Source organism: Ailuropoda melanoleuca, chromosome 3, assembly GCF_002007445.2.
Source record: "Ailuropoda melanoleuca isolate Jingjing chromosome 3, ASM200744v2, whole genome shotgun sequence".
Taxonomy (NCBI): domain Eukaryota; kingdom Metazoa; phylum Chordata; class Mammalia; order Carnivora; family Ursidae; genus Ailuropoda; species Ailuropoda melanoleuca.
Window position 1 is genome coordinate 88,099,800 of NC_048220.1, and position 21,034 is coordinate 88,120,833.

The following is a 21,034-nucleotide window of genomic DNA, read 5'->3' on the forward strand; positions in this document are numbered from 1 at the left end:
GAATCTATTACACATGAGATCTAGATGCAAATCCTATGGAATTCTACTAAATATATACATTCAATCATTATCTAGTAGAAAGCATATGAGCAATATGCCAGGCACTTGGAGGAGGTGATAATAAAAAAGGCGGAGACAGCCCTAACCCAAATTATAGTCAATATATGTTTTGCTAACAATTACAATGCAGTGTAATAATGCTAAAATAGGGTGCTAGAGAACACAGAGAAAAAGGAACCCTCCCAGAATTTAAGAAGCCCATCCTAAAGGATGGGGTATCTGATGTGAAAGATAAAGTAGGAGTCAGCAGAGTAAGGCAGGAAGGTGGAAGTTTGATTTAAAAGAAATAATGTTCTAGGCAGAGAAAACATTTTGTCCAAAGGCCCAGAATCGACAGAGAACACAAACTGTTGAAGGAGCTGAAAAAAGTTTAGTACACATAAAGTACGCAGCACAAGTATGGAGGACTGAAAGCATGAAACTGGTGACATACATAGAAAAAACACTGGGAAGAACTTTGTAAGTCATGTTCTCTATGAATCAATTACATGAGATAACGCTTAAGAGTGTTTAGTACAGTTCCTGATAAAAATAAGTGCACACTAAATATTTTTTGCCTACTAGTAGCTAACACTCTCCCCTTTTTTTTGCCACAATTTGGAATGTGACAATATACTCACCAAAAAAAATATTTTCTATCCGGTCTTCCTTGGTTGGTTGCCAGAAAACTAGTGTGTAGAGAACTTATAAATGTCTTAGACGGTCTGTTTCATTTGTAAAATGGAAACCATAATATCAACTTTGAAAAAGCAAAACAAACAAAATAATATCAACTTTGCAGGATTACTGGAAGGACTAGACGGAGTATGAAGAGTTCCTAGAGGAATACCAGGGCACATATCAAGGACCCCCCCCCACCCCCAAAACCTCCTCGAGGCTCCTATAAAGGCAGATTGGCAGACAAGCCAGACAAAGGGAAAGCAGAAAACTCTGGCTTCCCTTTAGGACTGTGCAGTGGGAATGCCTTAGAAGTAAAATCACTGTAGGAGTAAACACTCTTTGAAAAAACAGCATAAGATGCATACATCAAAAATGTCAAATTATAATGAAAGAATCAACACCAGTCTGATAATATGTTCATTTTTTCCTAATATATGAGCTCTTTCAAAAAAGAAAAACTGACCATCCATTATTCACTTTTTTTCACAATTACCTTGTATTAAAAGTTATATAAATAAGTCTTGTCTTTTTCTGTGACCTGTTTCTTGATATCTAAAACTCTCATACATTTTTTCTTTTTTTTAATACAACAAAAATTTTGGAAAAAAATTCCTAAATCCCATTGCTGTAAACAACCAGTGTCATTCTACATATTTCTTTCCAAGTATTTCAAATACAATTAATATAAAGGCTTTTCTACTCCACGTTGTACTATTCTGATTTAAGACCCAGACCAAACAAATATTGGATTAGTAATGTTTGAAGAGTACTCACTTTTGTGAAAGCAAAACAGCAAACTCTCTGGGTACATTTAAAATAAAACAATTTATCATAATTTGATTTATTCTCAACCTTCGAGTAACACATCTGGGATTTTAAAAGAGGCACCCTGTATAAATTTCATACCATGTAATTTTTGTCTGATTCTAATTTGTCTTACTATCAAACTAAAACATTTATTTCTAGTTACTCTTTTTTTCTCCCTAATGGTCTTGTTCAATGGCAGATAAATTCTAAGAAAATTTTATTGAAATGGCAATAAAATATCACAATATATTTGACAAAGGAAGCATCAAGCTATGTCACTTTCTCAAAAAGCAAAGAAAATAAACGTGAAATAAACTGAAGGATGATATTAACAAAATCAAACAAAAATTTTTCCCACTATTATATGACTATTACAAACAGAAAACCATAAATGTATTGAGGGTTATGCTAAATTTCCCGTGGGAAAAAAGCTCAGTTCAATATAAAAAGCTTATTCTAAATATTTCAAGTAAGAAATCCTTCAATGTTACTAATAGAAGCTATGAATCCAAAGGAGATAAGACCATCCTTAGGACTTCTTACAGGGAAGGCTTGGAAAGAGTTATATTTCAGAAGAAGAAAACCTCATAGATCTTACTCAGTGTCGCAAGTACACTAAATATCCAGTTAGGGTTCACATAAACGCCCTCAATAATCCTTCATTATGCCTTAAGATCAATTCATCCAAATTTGCTGATGCTAAAGTCTCAATCATCATACGATGAGTCTCCTCTACATTAAGGTGATTTAACTGTGGCCTCTCAAAGACATGTCTAGCTCTCCTGGTCCTCATTAGTTATCCATATAGAAATGCTGAGCAATGGGCAAAAAATATACTGGAAACCACATAAATAAGTGCCCCCCAAATCCCAGAACTACTAAAAGAGTAAATCTTTTGTTTTAAACCTTGAAATAAATAAGGCAAAATCTACTGAAGTTTTCAAAATAATCTTAATTATTTAATGACTAGCCACATAAAAAATATTCACTAACTCTGCCAATCAATTGTCAAAGAAAATGGTAAATCTGGGTGTAAAACAAGCAAATTATCTCGCATTGCCTTCAATACCAATTAATCAATCGATTTCAATTGATCAATTAAATTTCTTAGGTAGAAATCACCTAAATACATCATTCAGCTTAAAGCTGTTATATGTGAACATCTTTCACTTTCAGTAACATTAAAAAAAAAATCTCTAGTAAAAACCTACCTTCGAGGTTCTTTGAAGTTGATCGCCAACATACGTTTTACGAAACTGATCCAAGAACCACAGAATTGCAAGCTCTATTTTCTCATTAGAACACTGAGGCAATCCGGTATCCATTAAAGATATAAGCTGAAAAACTCTTCAGGAAGGAGAAAAAAAAGCTTCAGTAAAAATTCTTGGAGAAACAACATTAAAACATTTATCATCAATGTCATGTAATGTATAATCACTGTAAAAAGTTGAAAAATATAAAAGCTTATAAAGAAAATATTTTTAAAACCATCCGAAATCCTACTACTAAGAGATACTACAACTTGGTCTAATTCCTTCTAGTCTTTTTCCTAAGTCATATACATACATAGAAACCTACAAGGACATACTTACTATTTCACTAAAAATTTATTTTTAAATGCATACATCATATACACATATATTATGCATATATATAAGTAAATGCTTATAATTATATATAATATATACATATATAAACTAATATTTATATCTATATAAAATTTTAGTAAAAGAAAAATGATATTGAATGTATAGTTTTGTATTTTACCTTTTCATTAAACCTTATGTGTTTATATAATTATATATTTGGGGGTCACATCATTCAAAATATTAAAAAAATCAAGAGGTACACCAGTCATCCTTTTTTTCAATGAATAAAAATTTTACCTGGAATAATTTACAAGATGATTTTTAATAAAATCAAGTCTTTTTAATATAAGTACACAACTATTATTACCAGATAATCATAGATGAACTGAAGGTTAAGTCAAATTTCCTAGAGAAAAAATTTAATTCAATATAATGAAAAGCTTAGTCTAGAGTTTTCAAAGAGAAATCCTTGTATTACCTATCTGTTTTCATTAAAAATTTCCAGCAGATGGCTGCCAAGTGCCTGATGTTAACAAAATCACCTTATTATAATCATCTTTTTAAGAGCCAAGAGGTAGAGGTTGTTGAGGACCAGCAGCTTTTTCTCCTTTTTCTAACTGCACAAAGGCAGCTACGTCTAGCCCTGATCCGCACGCTTCCTTCCATGCACGCACACAGGAACATATACACATACTGTTAATAGTTTATATGTCCTTCCAGAGATTTTTTTAAATGTATATAGAGGCAAATCGACTATATATTCTCCTCCCAACTCCATTAAACATATGGAACATACTATACATACTGTTCCAAACCTAGCTTTTTCCATTTAACTTACAGATCTTTTCATGTCAGCCATCAAGAGCTTCCTCATTTTCTCTTGCAGCTATTTAACATTTTATTATATGAATATACCATAATAATTTCAAACATTCTCCTACACATGGGCACTGTTTATATTTTTTTTACTGTTGCAAAAATGCTGCAATTAACCAACTTGTACAACTGCAAAAAAGCTGCAATTAACCGACTTGTACACATCATTTCACACATGTATATTATTATAATATACACTTCTAAAAGTAAAACCACTAGTTTAAAAAACATAAATTTTTATAATGTTGATAGGTATTAACAAATTGCTCTCCGTAGAAATTGAAACAATTTATATTCCTATCATCAGTCTAGGAGTGTCTACATAAACTCATAATTCAGATGATATGAAACTCTAAAATTCATTGAAATCTGAAAAATAACATCTCAGTGCAGTTTTATTTTGTATTTCTCTCATGCACATGAGGTTAAAATTTTTCCAAGTTTTAACCCATATATATTTGTCCATACCCTTTGCCAATTCTTTCTACTGGGCTGTCTTTTTATTGTTGATTTATACAAATTCTTTATATATTAGAAAACTGATTCTTTTGCCTTTGACTTAGCTGTAAATATCTTTCCTCACTTTTCACATCTCTTGACTTTGATTATGGTGTTTTTTTAATGCCATCGAGAAGTTTTTGTTATACAAAATTTTCATTAATTTTTTAAGATTTATTTATTTCTTAGAGACTGCGGGAGCACATGAGTTGGGAGGTGGTGCAGAAGGAGAGAATCTTCAAGCAGACTCCCCGCTAAATGCAGAATCAGACTCGGGGTTTGATCCCACCACCCAAGAGTCTGATGCTTAACTGACTGAGCCACCCAGGCACCCCTTTCATCAATTTTTGAAATGGATTTTGTGTGATAACGAAGTCTTACCTAAATCTAAGCTTCCTTCCTTCCTTCCTTCCTTCCTTCCTTCCTTCCTTCCTTCCTTCCTTCCTCCTTCCTTCCTTCCTTCCTTCTTTCCTCCACATTTACCTCTCTGATACATTTGAACTTCTCTTGAACACATTTTGTGAGATATGGATCAACATTTTTCCCCATTTTAGCCAGGTGCTTCAACACCATTTCTTTCTTGTATAGTCTATCTTTTGCTCACCATTTCAATTATATCCTTTATCACATACACTAGGTTCATTTACGCATTCAGATTACTTTGTCGGACCTTGTACTCTATTCCAGCGATCAGTCTCAATAAATGTTTCTTGATCAATTATTTTTTTCATATTATTTAATACTTCTCCAAAACATTATTTTTAACATATGTAAAATATTAAAGACTATTTCAAAATTTAAGCATCTCATTTTGAATGTAAATTTCTATTTCAGGGAAATATAACTACTGCCCTCTTCCCTACTTCCAAAGAATTCTACAGAGTGTCTAAGTTATAGCGTATGAACTTCTTTTAAAAAGCTGGGACTTGTGGGGCGCCCAGGGGGCTGAGTAGTTAAGTGTCTGACTCTTGGTTTTGGCTCAGGTCATGATCTTGGGATTCTGGGATTGAGCCCTGAGTCAGGCTCTGCACTCAGAGGGAAATCTGCTTGTCCCTCTCCCTCCCCCTCTACTCCTCCTTGCACTCTTTTTCTCAAATAAATAAATAAGTAACAATCTTTCAGAAATAATGAAAAAGAAAGAAAAAAAAGTTGGTACTTGTTGCCAAAGTGTTATGAAATAATATGTTGAAAACCATTTTATAGTTATTATTTCCTATATTTATATTATTTAAAAGTAACCTTCATTTACCAAATATCTTTAATACCATTAAAATTTATGAAGGGAAACTTACTGAAGAACAAATTTAAGAATTAGATTACTGTAACCAGGTTGCTGGGGTTTTTTTCCCCTAAGAAGATGTGTTTATTCTGTAATTTTGAGAGGAGTAACAAAGCTGACTTTTAGTCTGGGTATTTCTGAGTTAGCAGATTGTTGGAGTAATTTTTAGTTAAATAAAAAGATATATGCATCAAACTATGTCTAGATCCAGGTTTTTCACATGACTTAAACAGGCATATCTTTTTTTTGGATTCTTTACTGAGTGGGACCTCCCTTTTCCTACTCTAGCTCTTTGTTGATTCTATGTACTAATTCCTTTACTTTTATTTCCTTTTTATAGTATACATTCCAAAATCCTAGGAAGATGTGAAACCAGAAGACAGTTTGTTGGGATGCCTTTACAACTCAAGTTAAGCTGGTGATTTACATTTGCCTAAGAGGAAATGGCATCCCAGCAGGAAAGCAGGAAAGAGTTCCCAGCAGGGTACAGGATCCATTTGTCAAAGAAGTTTTGGTAGTTGTACAAGAAGTTCAGCTGCAACAGCCTCACATCCAAATAACCATGGCTTAAACGATATGGATATTTATTTCTCTCTCATGCAAATACCCAGCACAGTGCTCCAGGACTAGCTAGTGCTCCACGGTGTATCAGAGACTCAGGTGCCTTTCATCTTATTGTTACACTTGTCTCCATTCACACAATCACTTTCTGGTCGATGATGGCTACCTCAGCTCCATCCTTTACATCCACATGTCTTGCACATAGCATATCTGCTTACATACATCTGCCTAGAACACAATCACATCGCCATGCCTAGCTGCAAGAGAGTCTAGTAAACCTCGTATTTATTCGGGTGGCCACATGATTCGCAAAAGAATCAGATATTCTACTTCAGAAGAAGGGAGGAAGAGACACTGTACAGCTAGAGTCTCTGCCACAGCATGGTCACCGTGAAAAGTACTTAAGACCAAAGCTTGTATTGTATATATAATACTCACTTTCAGTTTTAATTTAGTGTCCTACATTTATTTTTTTCTTTATGTTAAATTATTTTTGGTAAAGAGCATGGAGGGAATAAAAAGACAAATATAACATTAAATAATTTTGGTCCAAGTATAAGCACACCACTTCAAATTCAAAGAAATGAATTTTGGATACTCAGTTGTTTGTATTTCCCTACCTATCCAAATAAATAAGTCAGTCAACAAATACCTGAGGGCCTACTATATGGCAGGTGTGCGTTAGAAGTTCAGAATATAACAGTGATGGGGCGCCTGGGTGGCACAGCGGTTAAGCATCTGCCTTCGGCTCAGGGCGTGATCCCGGCGTTATGGGATCGAGCCCCACATCAGGCTCTTCAGCTATGAGCCTGCTTCTTCCTATCCCACTCCCCCTGCTTGTGTCCCCTCTCTCGCTGGCTGTCTCTATCTCTGTCGAATAAATAAATAAAATCTTTAAAAAAAAAAAAAAAAAGAATATAACAGTGAACAAGACATGGACATTCCCAGTCTTCCAGAAATCTATAGCCTATACAGGGAAAGACATAATACAAGCAATTAAAATAAAGAACCACAAGTGCTATAATAAACAATACAAAGAAATCAGTGAAGATTCATAATATTCTAGGATGGAACAGGGCAAAGAAAGAGTGTGTCGAGAGGAAGGAGAAAGCCTGTTTAGCTAACTAGAGAGGGAAAAAAAGGATGGCACATTTAAGAGCTGAAAAAAGTTAAATAAGGCTATAAAGCAATCAGTGGCAGGAGATGAGGCTAATGAGACAGGCAGGAGTCAGATCATGAAGAACTGATGAGCCATGTTGATTTTAATCCCAATAGCAATGGAAAGCACTGCAGAGTTTGACCAAAGCACTGACATAATCAGATCTGTACTTCAGAAAGCCAGAGAGGAAGCAAGGTATCCATTTAAAACTGTAGCATGAACCCAGATGAAAGATGATAGGAGCTATAATGGCAGGGGAGATAGAAACAACTGGACTAACTGGCCTAACCAGAAGGCAGAACTGATAGGATTTGAAGATGAAGACTTCGTGGATGTTGGTGAGAGGAAAAAGGAAAAGTTAAGGATAACTCCTGGGATGCAGGCTTAGACAACTGAGTGGACGGTATTGAGACATGTGAAGAGAGGGCTGGGAGGGGAGGGGAGAGAGTTTAATTTTAGTCACTGAACTGAAGACACATGTGGCGCAGAACATGCAAGTGAAACAGTTCAACATGTATTTGGAAGTCAGAAGACAAGAATTACTAGAACAACAGAGAATCGCTGAGCAATGCTGAGGGCTCAGCTGAGTAAAAAATGATATCTTAATCGACAAATGGTACCTATATACGGAGGTGTAAAATTTCTTTTATTATCACTCAACAAATTAGAAAAAAAAACTCTGAATTCCTTCAAGGTTAAGGTTTTGCCAGGCAGATGAGATAAAAATACAGCAGTGAACAAAGGAGATAAAGCTTATTCCTTCCCTTACTCTAGTGGAATGAACAAATAAACATCAAGAGGTAATAAGTACTATGAAAACAATAAACTAGGATAAGAATGTTATTTTGGATTGGGAAGTCAGAGCAGGAAGAGATAGCCGTGTACAGACTGGACTGCAGTGAAGGAGTACTGTATAAACATCTAGAAGGAAGCATTCCTAGCAGAAGAGTAGTGCAAAGGCCCTAAAGTGAGAACATACTGGTAACACTCAAAGAACAGCAAAGAGGCCAGTTTGGTTGAGCTGACCGAGAAAGGGTAAGAAGTGAAGTCAGGGAGGTAGTAGAGGAAGCTCTGAGCCATGACAAGGACCCTGGAATTGGTCTCGTGCGTGACAGGAAACCCCTGGAAGCTTAATGAATAGAGATGAGCAGAGTAACATGATCTCATGGGAAAGAAGCTGAAGTCATCCATAGGATAGTAGAGTTTGGGGAAGAGAACAAAACTCTGAGCTAGCTGTCAAAGGTTTCAGTAAATGATGAGGGATGATGGGGAGATGAACAGGTCAGAGAAAGAAGGAGAGACGGAGGGTGGCGTAACCGAGGGAAATAAGCCTGAAAGAAGCAGCCAATCTACTAGCACGAGCAAACTGAGAGGTTACAGGATGAATAAAACAAAATCTCTGGGTAAACTCTCAAGAGGTTTACATTCTGGTAATGATGAATGAAACTGAAATGACCACAAAATTACCTTTATTTAATTAGAAATGCATGGCCTAAGCACAAATAAATTTATTTGCTAAGTTAAAGAAGCATATTTAAATATACTAAAGTAGCATATTTTAATTAAAATGATCACAATATTGGGAGCTTTTATGAATATTAACCTCTTCCTGATCAAATAGCATATAGGTTTTTGGCAGAAGCCTCACGATCTTCCAATTTGGTAGTTCTCCCAGGAGTTAGAAAGGTATCATATAACAACACATAGAAGGCAACAGTATTATGGGTCCAGTTACTTGGAACTTCTTCATATGAAATTGATATTTTAAAATTCTACATAAAACATCATTCTTATTCAATTTAAAATCTCAATATTTTGAAACACATACTCATGTTTTTTCTACACCCCACTTTGAATCTGCTTAGTCCTGTTTACATCCCCACCAACCTCACCACTACCTCTCACCCCACCCCTGGGCTCAACTACTTGCCTTGTAGCTCCAGTAAAAATTCACACAGTTCCCGCAGTTGTAAATCCTCACCTAGGGGAAAAGAGAGGCCTCTGGCAGCTCCAGCCCCTACCTCCCACTCAGCAGGACCAACAGAAGCTCTGGCTTCCCCAATGGCATCTCAAAGAGGCCAGGGAACACAGCTATGAAGTATGAAAAAGTTAAACACCCAGGAGTAGACTTTAATAAGAAATGGGACACAGAAATAAGTAAACTAATAAGAAACGGGACACAGAAATAAGGAAACAGAAAAATGAATTGCCCACAGTCCTCCATCCTCCCACCATCATCATGGACTGTTTTCAAACACAGTGGTTCCATGTGGCCTCTGGGGAAAACTCCTGTAACAGTGAGCAACCAGGTGTGTAATGAACCACCTCATACATTTGATTCTCTTTATTCATGGTAGTTATGTTCTATAAAGGCATTGTGAAAAGTGAGTTAGTGAATACTGAACTACTGCATCCCCAAAGGAGATACAGGGTTGGGTTCCTGAGGAACTCTGATCACAATAATTTCATCAACAAATCAACACATAACTTTGTTTTATGTGTGTTTCTCTTTAAAGACATCTTCTTTAATATACTGTTGATTTATTAACATTGAACTCATGGCCAATAGCAGAACAACTTGTGCCAGAATGAGGCTTACCTAACATACATACTTTCTCTGTAAGGTACTTTACAGCTTTTTTGTTGTGCTTAGGAACACCAGACAGCACTACAGCACTATATTGGGGGCCACTGTAAACAGCAAAACCACTAACAAAAAGCACAAAAATGTGAGATATATGGCACAAAACAGACAATGAAATGGACGCAAATTTTTCACCACTAAGCAAATATCCAAAAATGACTGCAGTAGCACCATGAGCATTGATTTTGGGGTTACAAATAAATTTTCGCAAGTATACAAATCCGCAAAAATGGGATCTGTGAATTAGGAGCACCGACTGCATTTGTTTTCTCTTATTCTCTCACTCCTTTTCCTTTATTTTTTCTTTTTCTTTCTTTCTTTTTTTTTTTTTTAAGATTTTATTTATTTATTTGACAGAGAGAGACAGCCAGCGAGAGACAGAACACAAGCAGGGGGAGTGGGAGAGGAATGAAACAGGCTCCCAGGAAAGCAGGGAGTCCGATGTGGGGCTCAATCCCAGAACGCTGGGATCACGCCCTGAGCTGAAGGCAGACACGTAACGACTGAGCCACCCAGGCACCCCCCTTCATTTTTTCTTCCTTGAAAATGCACCATTCTCCCCACCCCTCAATAAAGCCTTACACCATAAACTTTACCTAACGCTTTGTTTTCTAAGGAATGGCTAAAACACAAATCAAATCTTATTTAATGTTAAATATGTTTGTTGCTTAAAGAAAAAATTAAAATTTTATACTTGGTAAATATACACCTGCTTTTGTTTATTTCCTTAGCAAATATACACCTGCTTTTGTTTATTTCCTGTTATGTATTTCTCAGGAAAATAATGCCAGTGGTTATTTCTCTTCTTGATGATGAAAATCTTTAAAAAATCAAACTAACTATAGCAAAAATTATACTTACTTTTCACTTTACTAAATTATGTGTTATATTAAAAGATGGCACAGAGGCAAATTATTCACTGTTTAAAATTAACCAAAGCATTCTAAGAATGCCCCCATTCAAATTTTAAAGTTACTTGATATTAGAAATAAATCTTAGGAAAGCTAAAAATATTTATGCTCCATTCAGACTCAAGTTTCACTAAAACAAGGGCTAGTTTAAAGGTTAAAAATAGTATGGAATGAAGAGAAAATTTCTACTCAGAATGGCAACAAATTTATTAAATACTCAGGGTTATATTTAAGAATAGTGAGGAAGGAAAATGCCACAACTAGGTCCAATAATTTTAAGGACTTTGGTAGGAAGATAGTGGTGTGTATTGGGTGGTGGCAAAATTGGGCTGACATACATGTGGTCAAGAAGCAAAGGATCATCAGCTACCCAATACAAGCTTTGTTTATGATCACTGACTAGATTTTTCACTTCATGACCATAGCCTTAATAAGAAGGAATGAATTACTTCCCTTATATTCCTATTCTACATGGAGGAAAACAGACTTCTAAGTTCAGTGGAAAAGAATGAAAGGCTTAGAAAAAGACCTAAGAATTTTGTGTAAAGATATAAGCAGCATTTCAAAATCAATAAAGGGTGGGGTTTGCACTAACTGGTTAACACTATGGAAACTTTAGAAAAAGTATATAAAACAAATGTCAAATGCATTAAAAATTAAATATAAAAAGCTGAAACCATAAAAGAACTAGGAGAAAATCTAGGTGAACATTTTTATTATCTGGGTGTGGAACAACCTAAGTCTGAACAAAGGGGAAAATATGAAGGGAAAAATTAATAGATCTCAATATATAAATATTTAAATCCATTAAAAGAGGAATTTCTAAAACAAATAACATGGAGAAAACATTTTCAAAATGAATACTAAATATTAAGATCTTTGATATACACTGAGTTCTTATAGATAAATTAGTAAAGATAATCACAAAAGAAAAGCAGCTAAATGATACAATCTATATATATTTAAAAACCACAAAGAGAAAATACAATTGGGAAAAATAGGAATGGAAAAGAATGTTTGACAACACTTGTAACCAAAGCAACAGAAATTAAAATAAAACATTTGTTATGTATAAACTGGCAAAGATAAGAATCCTATTATCTAGTGTTCAACTGCAGAAAAAATGGTAGTTTCAGAGCCTTTGAGTTCAGAGAATAAACTAGTACAACTCTTCCAGAAGGTCATTTGATCATAAGTACTGAAACTCTTTAAAATGCTGCAGACCATTCAACCAGCTATTCAGCCTTTGGGAATTAACTCTCATGAAATTATTTTGACCTACATAAAGATATAACTAAAAGAACATTCACCTCAAAGCAGTTTACAATATAGAAAAATTGAGAAACAACCTAAAATTTCAAAAACTGGGGTACATTTAAATTATGGTACAGCTTAGAATATTTAATGTCTAGGTAAAATGTTTACAATCTTATGCTTGATTTTTTTAAAAGAAGTGTTTGTGGGGGTGGGGGAGGGGAAGGGGGTGTTTGGTAATACAGTGCTTATTATTTGCCAGGCATTGTTCTAAGCATCTTAAAAATATTAACTCATTTAATCTTATAATAGCCCAAAATGAATTAGGTATTATTATCTCCATTTTAGTTTACAAAACAGTATTATAGTATAATATAATTTTTGCTCAAAAAATGTTGAAAAAGACACACATATAATGTACATATATCCTCAAGCACTAATTAAAAAGACTCAAAGGTATTCAGCAAAATGACAGAAATAGTTACCTCCAAATTAATATGACTTTTCTTTTTATTTGAAATAGTTAAGTATTCAATAAAAAATATATTACTTTGTTAAAAAGAAAAATAGTATTAAAAAAATAAATTAAAATACATGAAAACCAACTCACGTGTTTTCCTCAGTGTTAAGGAAGTAATTCATTGCTTCTTATTAAGACTATGGTCATGAGGTGAAAAATCTAGTCAACAATCATAAACAAAGCTTGTATTGGGTAACTGACTATCCATCGCTTTTTGACCACATGTATGTCACCCCAATTTTGCCACCACCCAATATACAGCAATTTTGCCTGCTTTATCAGGTCTTAAGAAATAAAAAGCAAACTAAATCTTCATCACACTATTTGAATACAAGTTTAAAATATATTTGACTATAACACTTACTGGAGATTTGACTTCCACAAATCAGTTAACCTCTATACCTTGGTTTTCTCACCAATAAAAAGAAAATAATACCAGGTACCAAGTACAAAATGTTTTAACTCATAATATCAATTCAATAGCTAAATTTCTTAACTACCTAGTAAATTTCTGTAAATTTTATGGCCATTACTTACCGGCAGGATAATTCTCCATCCATAGCATCATGTTCATCTGTACTGGTGTATGTTAACCTTCCTCCAACAACTGTCCCAACTAAGTATACCAGCCATGCAAGACGTCCTAATATAGAACAAGACAGAAAAATGTTTAGAGTAGTGATAGAAACAATGCTTATTTTGCAGAAAATTCTAAAATTGGCGAAATGATCTATTCTTCCAAACAAGTGATAAACTACTGTGAACTCAGTCCCTGACAGAGAGCGGAGAGTGGGTTTTAAGTTTAGCAAGGCGGTATAACAGTAAAAATGGCAGACTTTAGAGGCAGAAAAAACTATGTTCAACTCCTAGCTCCAACAATTTACTAGGTGACCTTGTCTAAGTTACTAACCTCTTTACATCTTAGGGTTTTCATTTGAAAAATGGAGAAAATAAGATCTACTCTGGAGACTTATGATTAAAATTAAATTTGGTAACAAAACACCACAAGTAATGTCTAGATCCAGGGCTGTTAGGAAGTACTAATATGATCCAATGAGCAGCATCTTTTCTGAATGGTCAATGTCATGTTTAATTCCAGTCTAATCATTTTTAATATTATTTCTGGTTGAACCATGATAGATGGTAATAAATTTATCGCCTTTGTATTTTTATGCATAACTTTTTAAAATCCAAGACTGTCATCGTTCAAATCACATAGTTTGACGACCAAATCAACTTCTCGGACAGTATTAGCAAGGGATTAAGTAACTTTACAACAGTGGCACATGTGGAATCTACAATTTTTGCAAATCTTATTTGGGGGCAGCCAAAATTGAGTGGTTCAGAAATGGAGTTATTTATTGAATGATTTTTGTTTAGGCATATTATTTTACATCTCTAGATTCATTGATCTAAGTATCAGATTCTCCAAAATTTTTAAGATCTTTATGAATAATTAACAACATACCAATTATCTTGCTAAAAAGAAATTTTGTGCTATTCTTAGGGACTGATTTTTCAAAGATGACCAGGCTATTTCATAGTACCAAAATCAATAACATTTCTGTATTGAGAAACCTTCCCAAGTGAACTAAAGTATTTTTCACAAGGTATTGATTGGAACAGTCATAAAAGAGGCTGTCTGGAAGACTTAGGAAGGATAAATACCTACAGAAAAAGAGCACATTCTTTCTATATTCCTGTGAATACTAGCAATCATTACAACTTAACTCCCTCTGACTTCTGGAGAGACATTAGCCTATTGAGGTGACAAACTTCCTGTATACAACTTGGCAAGTACCCACATCCCCTATTTTATCATAAAACAAATGAATAAATCAGAACAGACCAAGTATGCAGCCTTGGACATTAACAATGTGAAACAGATTCAACAGAACAAAAACACTAATTTGATCAAGTCATAAAACAGACTCAAGCTTCAAGATATGCATAATTGTAAAAAAAAGAAAGAAAGAAAAGAAAAATAACAGAACATAAAACCCATGTAGGAAACTGGAGGTATTAAGAAAGTTACCTATATATTTCAAAATTGTTTTATGACTCATATAATAGTCTATTAATAACATACACTATCCCCTGATGACCCTACTTCCTCTGTGGGTCCTCTCAAGTGATTTCTCTTCCACACCTCCTGTATCTCAGACTTCCAGCATGGAAGTAGGTGTTCTTGATGTTCCTCATTTCCACTTCCAAAACATACTGCTTCTCCATCATAAAATCACTCAGCTTTACATCTTCTGTCATCAAACTATACTACCGAATCCCTTTTCTGGTTGCAATAATCTACTCTCCCTCAGGTTATTTTCCCTTATTTTTTGAAGATGTTAGTTCCAGGCTTGCTGTCACTCGTTCCAATAGTATTTCAATCATAATCAGCAGTAATTTCAATATGTACAAAGATGAATCCCAACTCCAACAATCCTTCATTCCACTGGGAATCTCCAACACATGAACCTATCACTGTCTTTTTCTAACAACTTTACTGAAATATAATTCACATACCATACAATTTACCCACTTAAAGTATATAACTGTTTTTTTTAATAAATTCACAGGGTTGTGCAACCACCACCGTGACCTAATTTTAGAACATTTCAATCTCTCCCAAAAGAAATTCCACTCCATACCTCTTAACCCCACCCCCCAGCCCCAAGCAACTACTAATCTACTTTTTGTCTCTTCAGATTTTTCCCATTCTGGACATTTCATCTGAATAGAATCATTTAACATGTGGTCTTTGTAACTGTCTTCTTTTACTTAGCATAATGTGTTTAAGGATCATCCCTGCTGTAGTTTATATTTGTATTTCATTTTTTATAGCCAAAAAACCATTCTATTGTTTGAATTGATAGTTGCCAGTGGGGAGGAGGATGGGGAGGATAGGCAAAACGGGTGAAGGAGAGGGGGAAATACAAGCTTCCAGTTATGGAATGAGTAAGTCATGGGAATAAAAGGCACAGTATAGGGATTCTAGTCAATAAACTACAACAGCATTGTATGATGACAGATGGTAACTACACTTGTGGTAAGGATACCATAGGTATAGAGAAGTTGAATTACTACACTGTATACCTGAAACTAATGGAACACTGTGTGTCAACTATATTAAAAAGAAATCCCATTGTTGGACATAACACATTTTATTTATCTATTCATCAGCTGATGGGCATTTGGGTTGTTTCTACATTTTGGCGTTAAAAATAACGCTGCTACTTACAGAAACAGCCCAAGTGTCTACTAACTGATGAATGAATAAGAAGTCATGGTGTGTAAATATATGGTGGAATATTACTTAGCCATAAAAAAGAATGAAATCTTGCCATTTGCAATTACATGGATGGAGCTAGAAGAGTATTATGCTAAGTGAAATAAGTCAGTCACACAAATACCATGATTTCACTCATATGTGGAATTTAAGAAACAAAACAGATGAGCAAAGGGGGGGGCAGAAAGAGAGGCAAACTAAGAAACAGACTCTTAAGTATAGGGAACAAACTGATGGTTACCAGAGGGGTGGTGGGTGGGGGGAGGAGTTAAAATAGGTGATGGGGATTAAGGAGCGCACTTGTGATGAGCACTGGGTGCTGTATGGGGAGGTGTTCAATCACTATATTGTACACCTAAAATTAATATTATACTGTATGTTAACTAACTGGAGTTTAAATAAAAACTTAAAATAATACTGCTATGAATATTTGTGCAGTTTTTATGTGGATATGTTTTAATTTCTCTTGGAAGTATCTAGAATTGGAATTACTGAGTCATATGATACCTAGATCTTTAACATTTTTGAGGAAGGGCCAAACTGCTTTCCAAAGCAGCTGTACCACTTTACATTCCCACCAGCAATATATGAAGGTACAAATCCTTGTCAACATTTGTTATTATCTGTCTTTTTTACTATATCTATCCTAGTGAGTGTGAAGTGGTATCTTGTAATTATGACATGTCTTTCCCTGATGACTAATGGTGTTGACCATTCTCACATATGCTTACTGGCCATTTAATACCTTCTTTGGAGAAATATCTATTCAAATCCTTTGCTCGTTTTTAAGATTTTATTTATTTATTAGAGAGAGAGAGAGAGAGAGAGAGAAAGAGAGAGTGCACAAGCAGGGAGAGGGGCAGAGCAGGAGGGAGAAGGAGAGGAAAAGAGAATCTCAAGCAGACCCTGCACTGAGTGTGCAGCCCAGCGTGGGCTCAATCCCACAACCCTGAGATCAGGACCTGAACCGAAACCAAGATTTGGACTCAACCGACTGAGCCATCCAGGCACCCCTCCTCTGCTCATTTTTAATTGAGTTCTGTTTATTAGTGAGCTATAAGAGTTCTTTATGTATTGTAGATGCAAGTCCCTTATCAGATATATAATTTGCAAATACTTCCTCCCATTTTCTGGGTTGTATTTTCACTTTCTTGATAGTATCCTTTGAAGTAGTCTAAGATTTTTAACTGACGTAGTCCAAATTTTGAATTTTTCTTTTGTCACTTTAGCTTTTGGTGCATATCTAAGAAACCACTGCCTAACCCAAAGTCATGAAGATTTACTCCTATGTTTTCTTCTGAGTTTCATAGTTTTAACTCTTACATTTAGGTCTATGATTCATCTTGACTTAATTTTTGTGTATGGTGGGAGACAGTGGTTCAACTTCATTCTCTGCATGTGGTATCCAATTGTCTCAGCATTATTTGTCAAAAAGACTATATTTTCGTCATTGAATTGTCTTGCCACTCTTGTCAAAGAGCAACTGATTATAAATTGGAGGATTTCCTGGACTTACTGATCTAATGTCTATCTTCATGCCAATTCCACAGTCTCAATTACTGTTGCTTTTTAATAAATTTTGAAATCAGAAAGCGTGAATCTTTAAACTTCATTCTTTTTCAAGCTTATTTTGAATATTCTGGGTCTCCTGGATTTCCTTATGAATTTCAGGATCAGTGTGCCAATTCCTGCAAAGAAGCCAGCTGGGATTTTAACAGACATTGTGCAGAACCTGTAGGTCAATTTAGGGAGTATTGCCATCTTACCAATATTAAGTCTTCTGATCCATGACCATAGGTGTCTTTCCACATCTCTAATTTCTTTCAACAATGGTTTATAGTGGTCAGTATATAAGTCTTATGCTTCTTTTTTTAAACTTATACCTAAGTATTTTATTCTTTTTGATGCTATTTTAAGTGAGCTGATCTTCATTTTTATTAATTGGCAATATATAAACTTACCGTTGATTTTTATTGACTCTGTATCCTGCAACTTTGTTAATCTCTTACTAGTACTAACAGTTTTTTCGGATCTGCCATTTCTTCAGTCTCTTACAAGCTTAATGTCTTCTCTATCCTGCTGAGCTAGCTTCAGTTCTATGCTCAATCCTCAATTGTTATAATCTCTGCCTTGCACACCACTTCAATTCCTCTCTTGCTCTGACATACTCATCTTACACAACCATAATTGTTTAAATCCAATTCCTCACCTGGTCTTTGCCTACACTCAGACAATTTAATTTATAACTGGAGAAAGATACAATCATGCTGACCAGTCTTACTTTGGATTCACCTTTACAGTAAGACCTTCCATAGCTATCCTGTCAATTTTCAACATGTAGAGTAGGAAGCATGCCTACCAGATAACCATCAACAATTCCTTCCCTCCATGTATGCACAAGCCATCAAAAAGTAGAGTCTATTCTTCCAAACCTTTCTAAATGTGGGCTGGATTGTAAATGCTCTGACCAACAGAATATGGTGGAAGTGATATCATTCCGGTACTGGGCTTAGCCTTTAAGAGAACTGGCAGTTTCTTTCAGTCTCTTAGGGAAATGGGGAACTCTGGGGAAGCCAATCACCATGTAAGAAGAACACACACCCTGAGACTATCATACTATGGAGGCCCAAGCTAGCAATGCAGAGAAATGCCCACCGAGAGCCCATTCATCGAACATTTCAGTCCAGATACCAGACTTGTGAGTAAATAATTATACTCAGGCGACTTCAGCACCAGCTGTCATCTGATTACAATGCCTGAAAGGTCCCAAATGAGAATCATCCAGCTGAGATTTATGAATCCCAGAGAACACTGAGAGATAATAATAAAATGATTGTTATTTGATAAGCTGATTACTAAGTTTTGGTAAGAAAGAACGAGAACATAATCTGCCAACATTTCATATCCCCCTTTCCTGCTTGTTTTTTTTTTAATTTTAGTACTTATCACTTTCAAATATAATATATATTTAACTTATTTCTCTTGCTTTGTTACCTGTCTATTCCAATAGAATATCAACTGCATGACAGCTGTTATTTTTTGTTTGGTTGTCTATTGCATCTCCAGAGCCTAAAGCAGTGCCTGGCACATAGTAAGTTATCAAAAGACATGGGTTACTGGATTAAGAAATCATTACATAGAAAAGATGGCATGAAATAGGCAAGAAAAAGTTAGTAGAGTCATTACTAAAAATGAATGTTAATGGTAATTATATTGTTATTGCTTAAATAAAACAAAACCAACTTCTTCTCAAAGCACACTGAGCACAAGATGTGATGAAGTCTATCCTCGTTATTTGCAGATTCTCCTACTGAAAATTCGTCTACTTGGTAAAATTTATTTGTACCTCCAGAAATACTTGTGACCATTCATGTGTAGGTGCACAACAACAAAATGATCTGAGTAGCCCAATGAGTACCTTCCAAGCGTAGGTAGAACAAAGCAACACTCTGCTTTCTTGTTTCATCTTTCATACTATAAACAAGTATTCTTTCATGGTCTTTTTGGTGCTCCATTTTTTTTTTTTGTGCTTTTGTGCTTTCTGTTGGTGATTTTACTGTTTAAAATACCCCCCAAGAATAGTAAAGTGCTGCAAGGTGTTCCTACATGAAAAAAAGGCTGTTATGCACCCCATAGAGAAAATACATGTGTTAGATAAGCTTCATCCAGGCATGAGTGTTAGGGATGTTGGCTATGAGTTCAATGTTAATGAATCAATAATACACAGTAAACAAAGGTGTCTTTAAACAGAAACACATATAAAACAAGGTTATATGTTCATCAGTCAATGAAAAAGTTGTGACCGGGGGCTGCAGGAACCTAACCTGTATTCACCCTAGAAACAATAGTTTAATCTAATTCAGTGTTCACCCCAACTTTATAGAACATAAATACTGAAGAAGATTTGACTGTATTTCTCAGAATCTTACAGAGGTCATTATTAATAGATTATGCTCCAACTGTGCATAGACATACACATTTTGAGTAATGGATGTGAATCTGAAACACCACAAGTACAATTTTTGGTGAATGCATGTAATAATTTACCTGGCCAATGGGAGTCATTACTTAAAAAATATCATACGGCAAATTTTCAAGATGAAAAACATTATTTAAATGTAAATAATAACCTTTTTAAATAATAACCTTCTTTATACGTTTTATCAATTTAGATTTTTAGATAATGTTTTTTCTTAAAGCAAGCTTGACTATTACTAAAAATAATAGCAAACATTTACATGATATTTTCTATGCACTAGGTACTATTCCAAGCATTGTATCTATTACCTATATTTACATTCATTTAATGTCACAAATGTTCCTATTAAAAACTGCAGAGCTATGATTCCAATATAGGCAATGGAGTTCCAAGAGCCCATTCTCATACCATGAGGAGATACATACCACTAGCTCTCAAGATGGATGAAAGGGAACACTCAAACAGCACAGCTGTCAATTAGCTGGACAAACCTTAATGATCCAATAATATCTAATAATCCAAGAATCTCTCAAGTGTTTATTTAACACATTTTAATTCCCAATCCAGAATTTATCTCTGTCTCCCAAGTTTTGACCATAGATGAGATTGCATCTACCTTTGGGATCATGTCTAGGGTCTTTTATACTTCCTTTGATTCCCAAACCACCCACAATAAAACCAAGTATATGTGACACATGAAATGAGTATGTGTTGAATAGCTGAATTTAAGAAAACTTATTTTGGCGGTTTATCACTAATGTAAACACAGAAACGTTTGCCTACTAGCTCTTGATAAAAACAAGCCTATTTGAAAAATAGTCAAAAAATTCACCATGCATGTAATTTTTATATTTCTCTGTTGAAATATCGATATTAAAAAAAAAAATAGAGGCAGTACAATTTAGCTACCAAGAGCATGGGCTTGGTCCAAATCCTGTTACTATTAACAAT

General features: G+C 34.8%; 1 protein-coding gene across 1 annotated transcript in view; it reads right to left on the reverse strand.

Moving 5' to 3' along the window:
- Nucleotides 1–21,034, reverse strand: part of RANBP17 (RAN binding protein 17) — a 324,733-nt gene that overhangs the window by 244,369 nt on the left and 59,330 nt on the right. The window contains exons 13-14 of the mRNA XM_034655658.1: nucleotides 13,356–13,461; nucleotides 2,739–2,874 (exon numbers count right to left, since the gene is read on the reverse strand). Coding sequence (XP_034511549.1) covers nucleotides 2,739–2,874; nucleotides 13,356–13,461 — 242 coding nt within the window. The remainder of the gene's footprint in view (nucleotides 1–2,738; nucleotides 2,875–13,355; nucleotides 13,462–21,034) is intronic.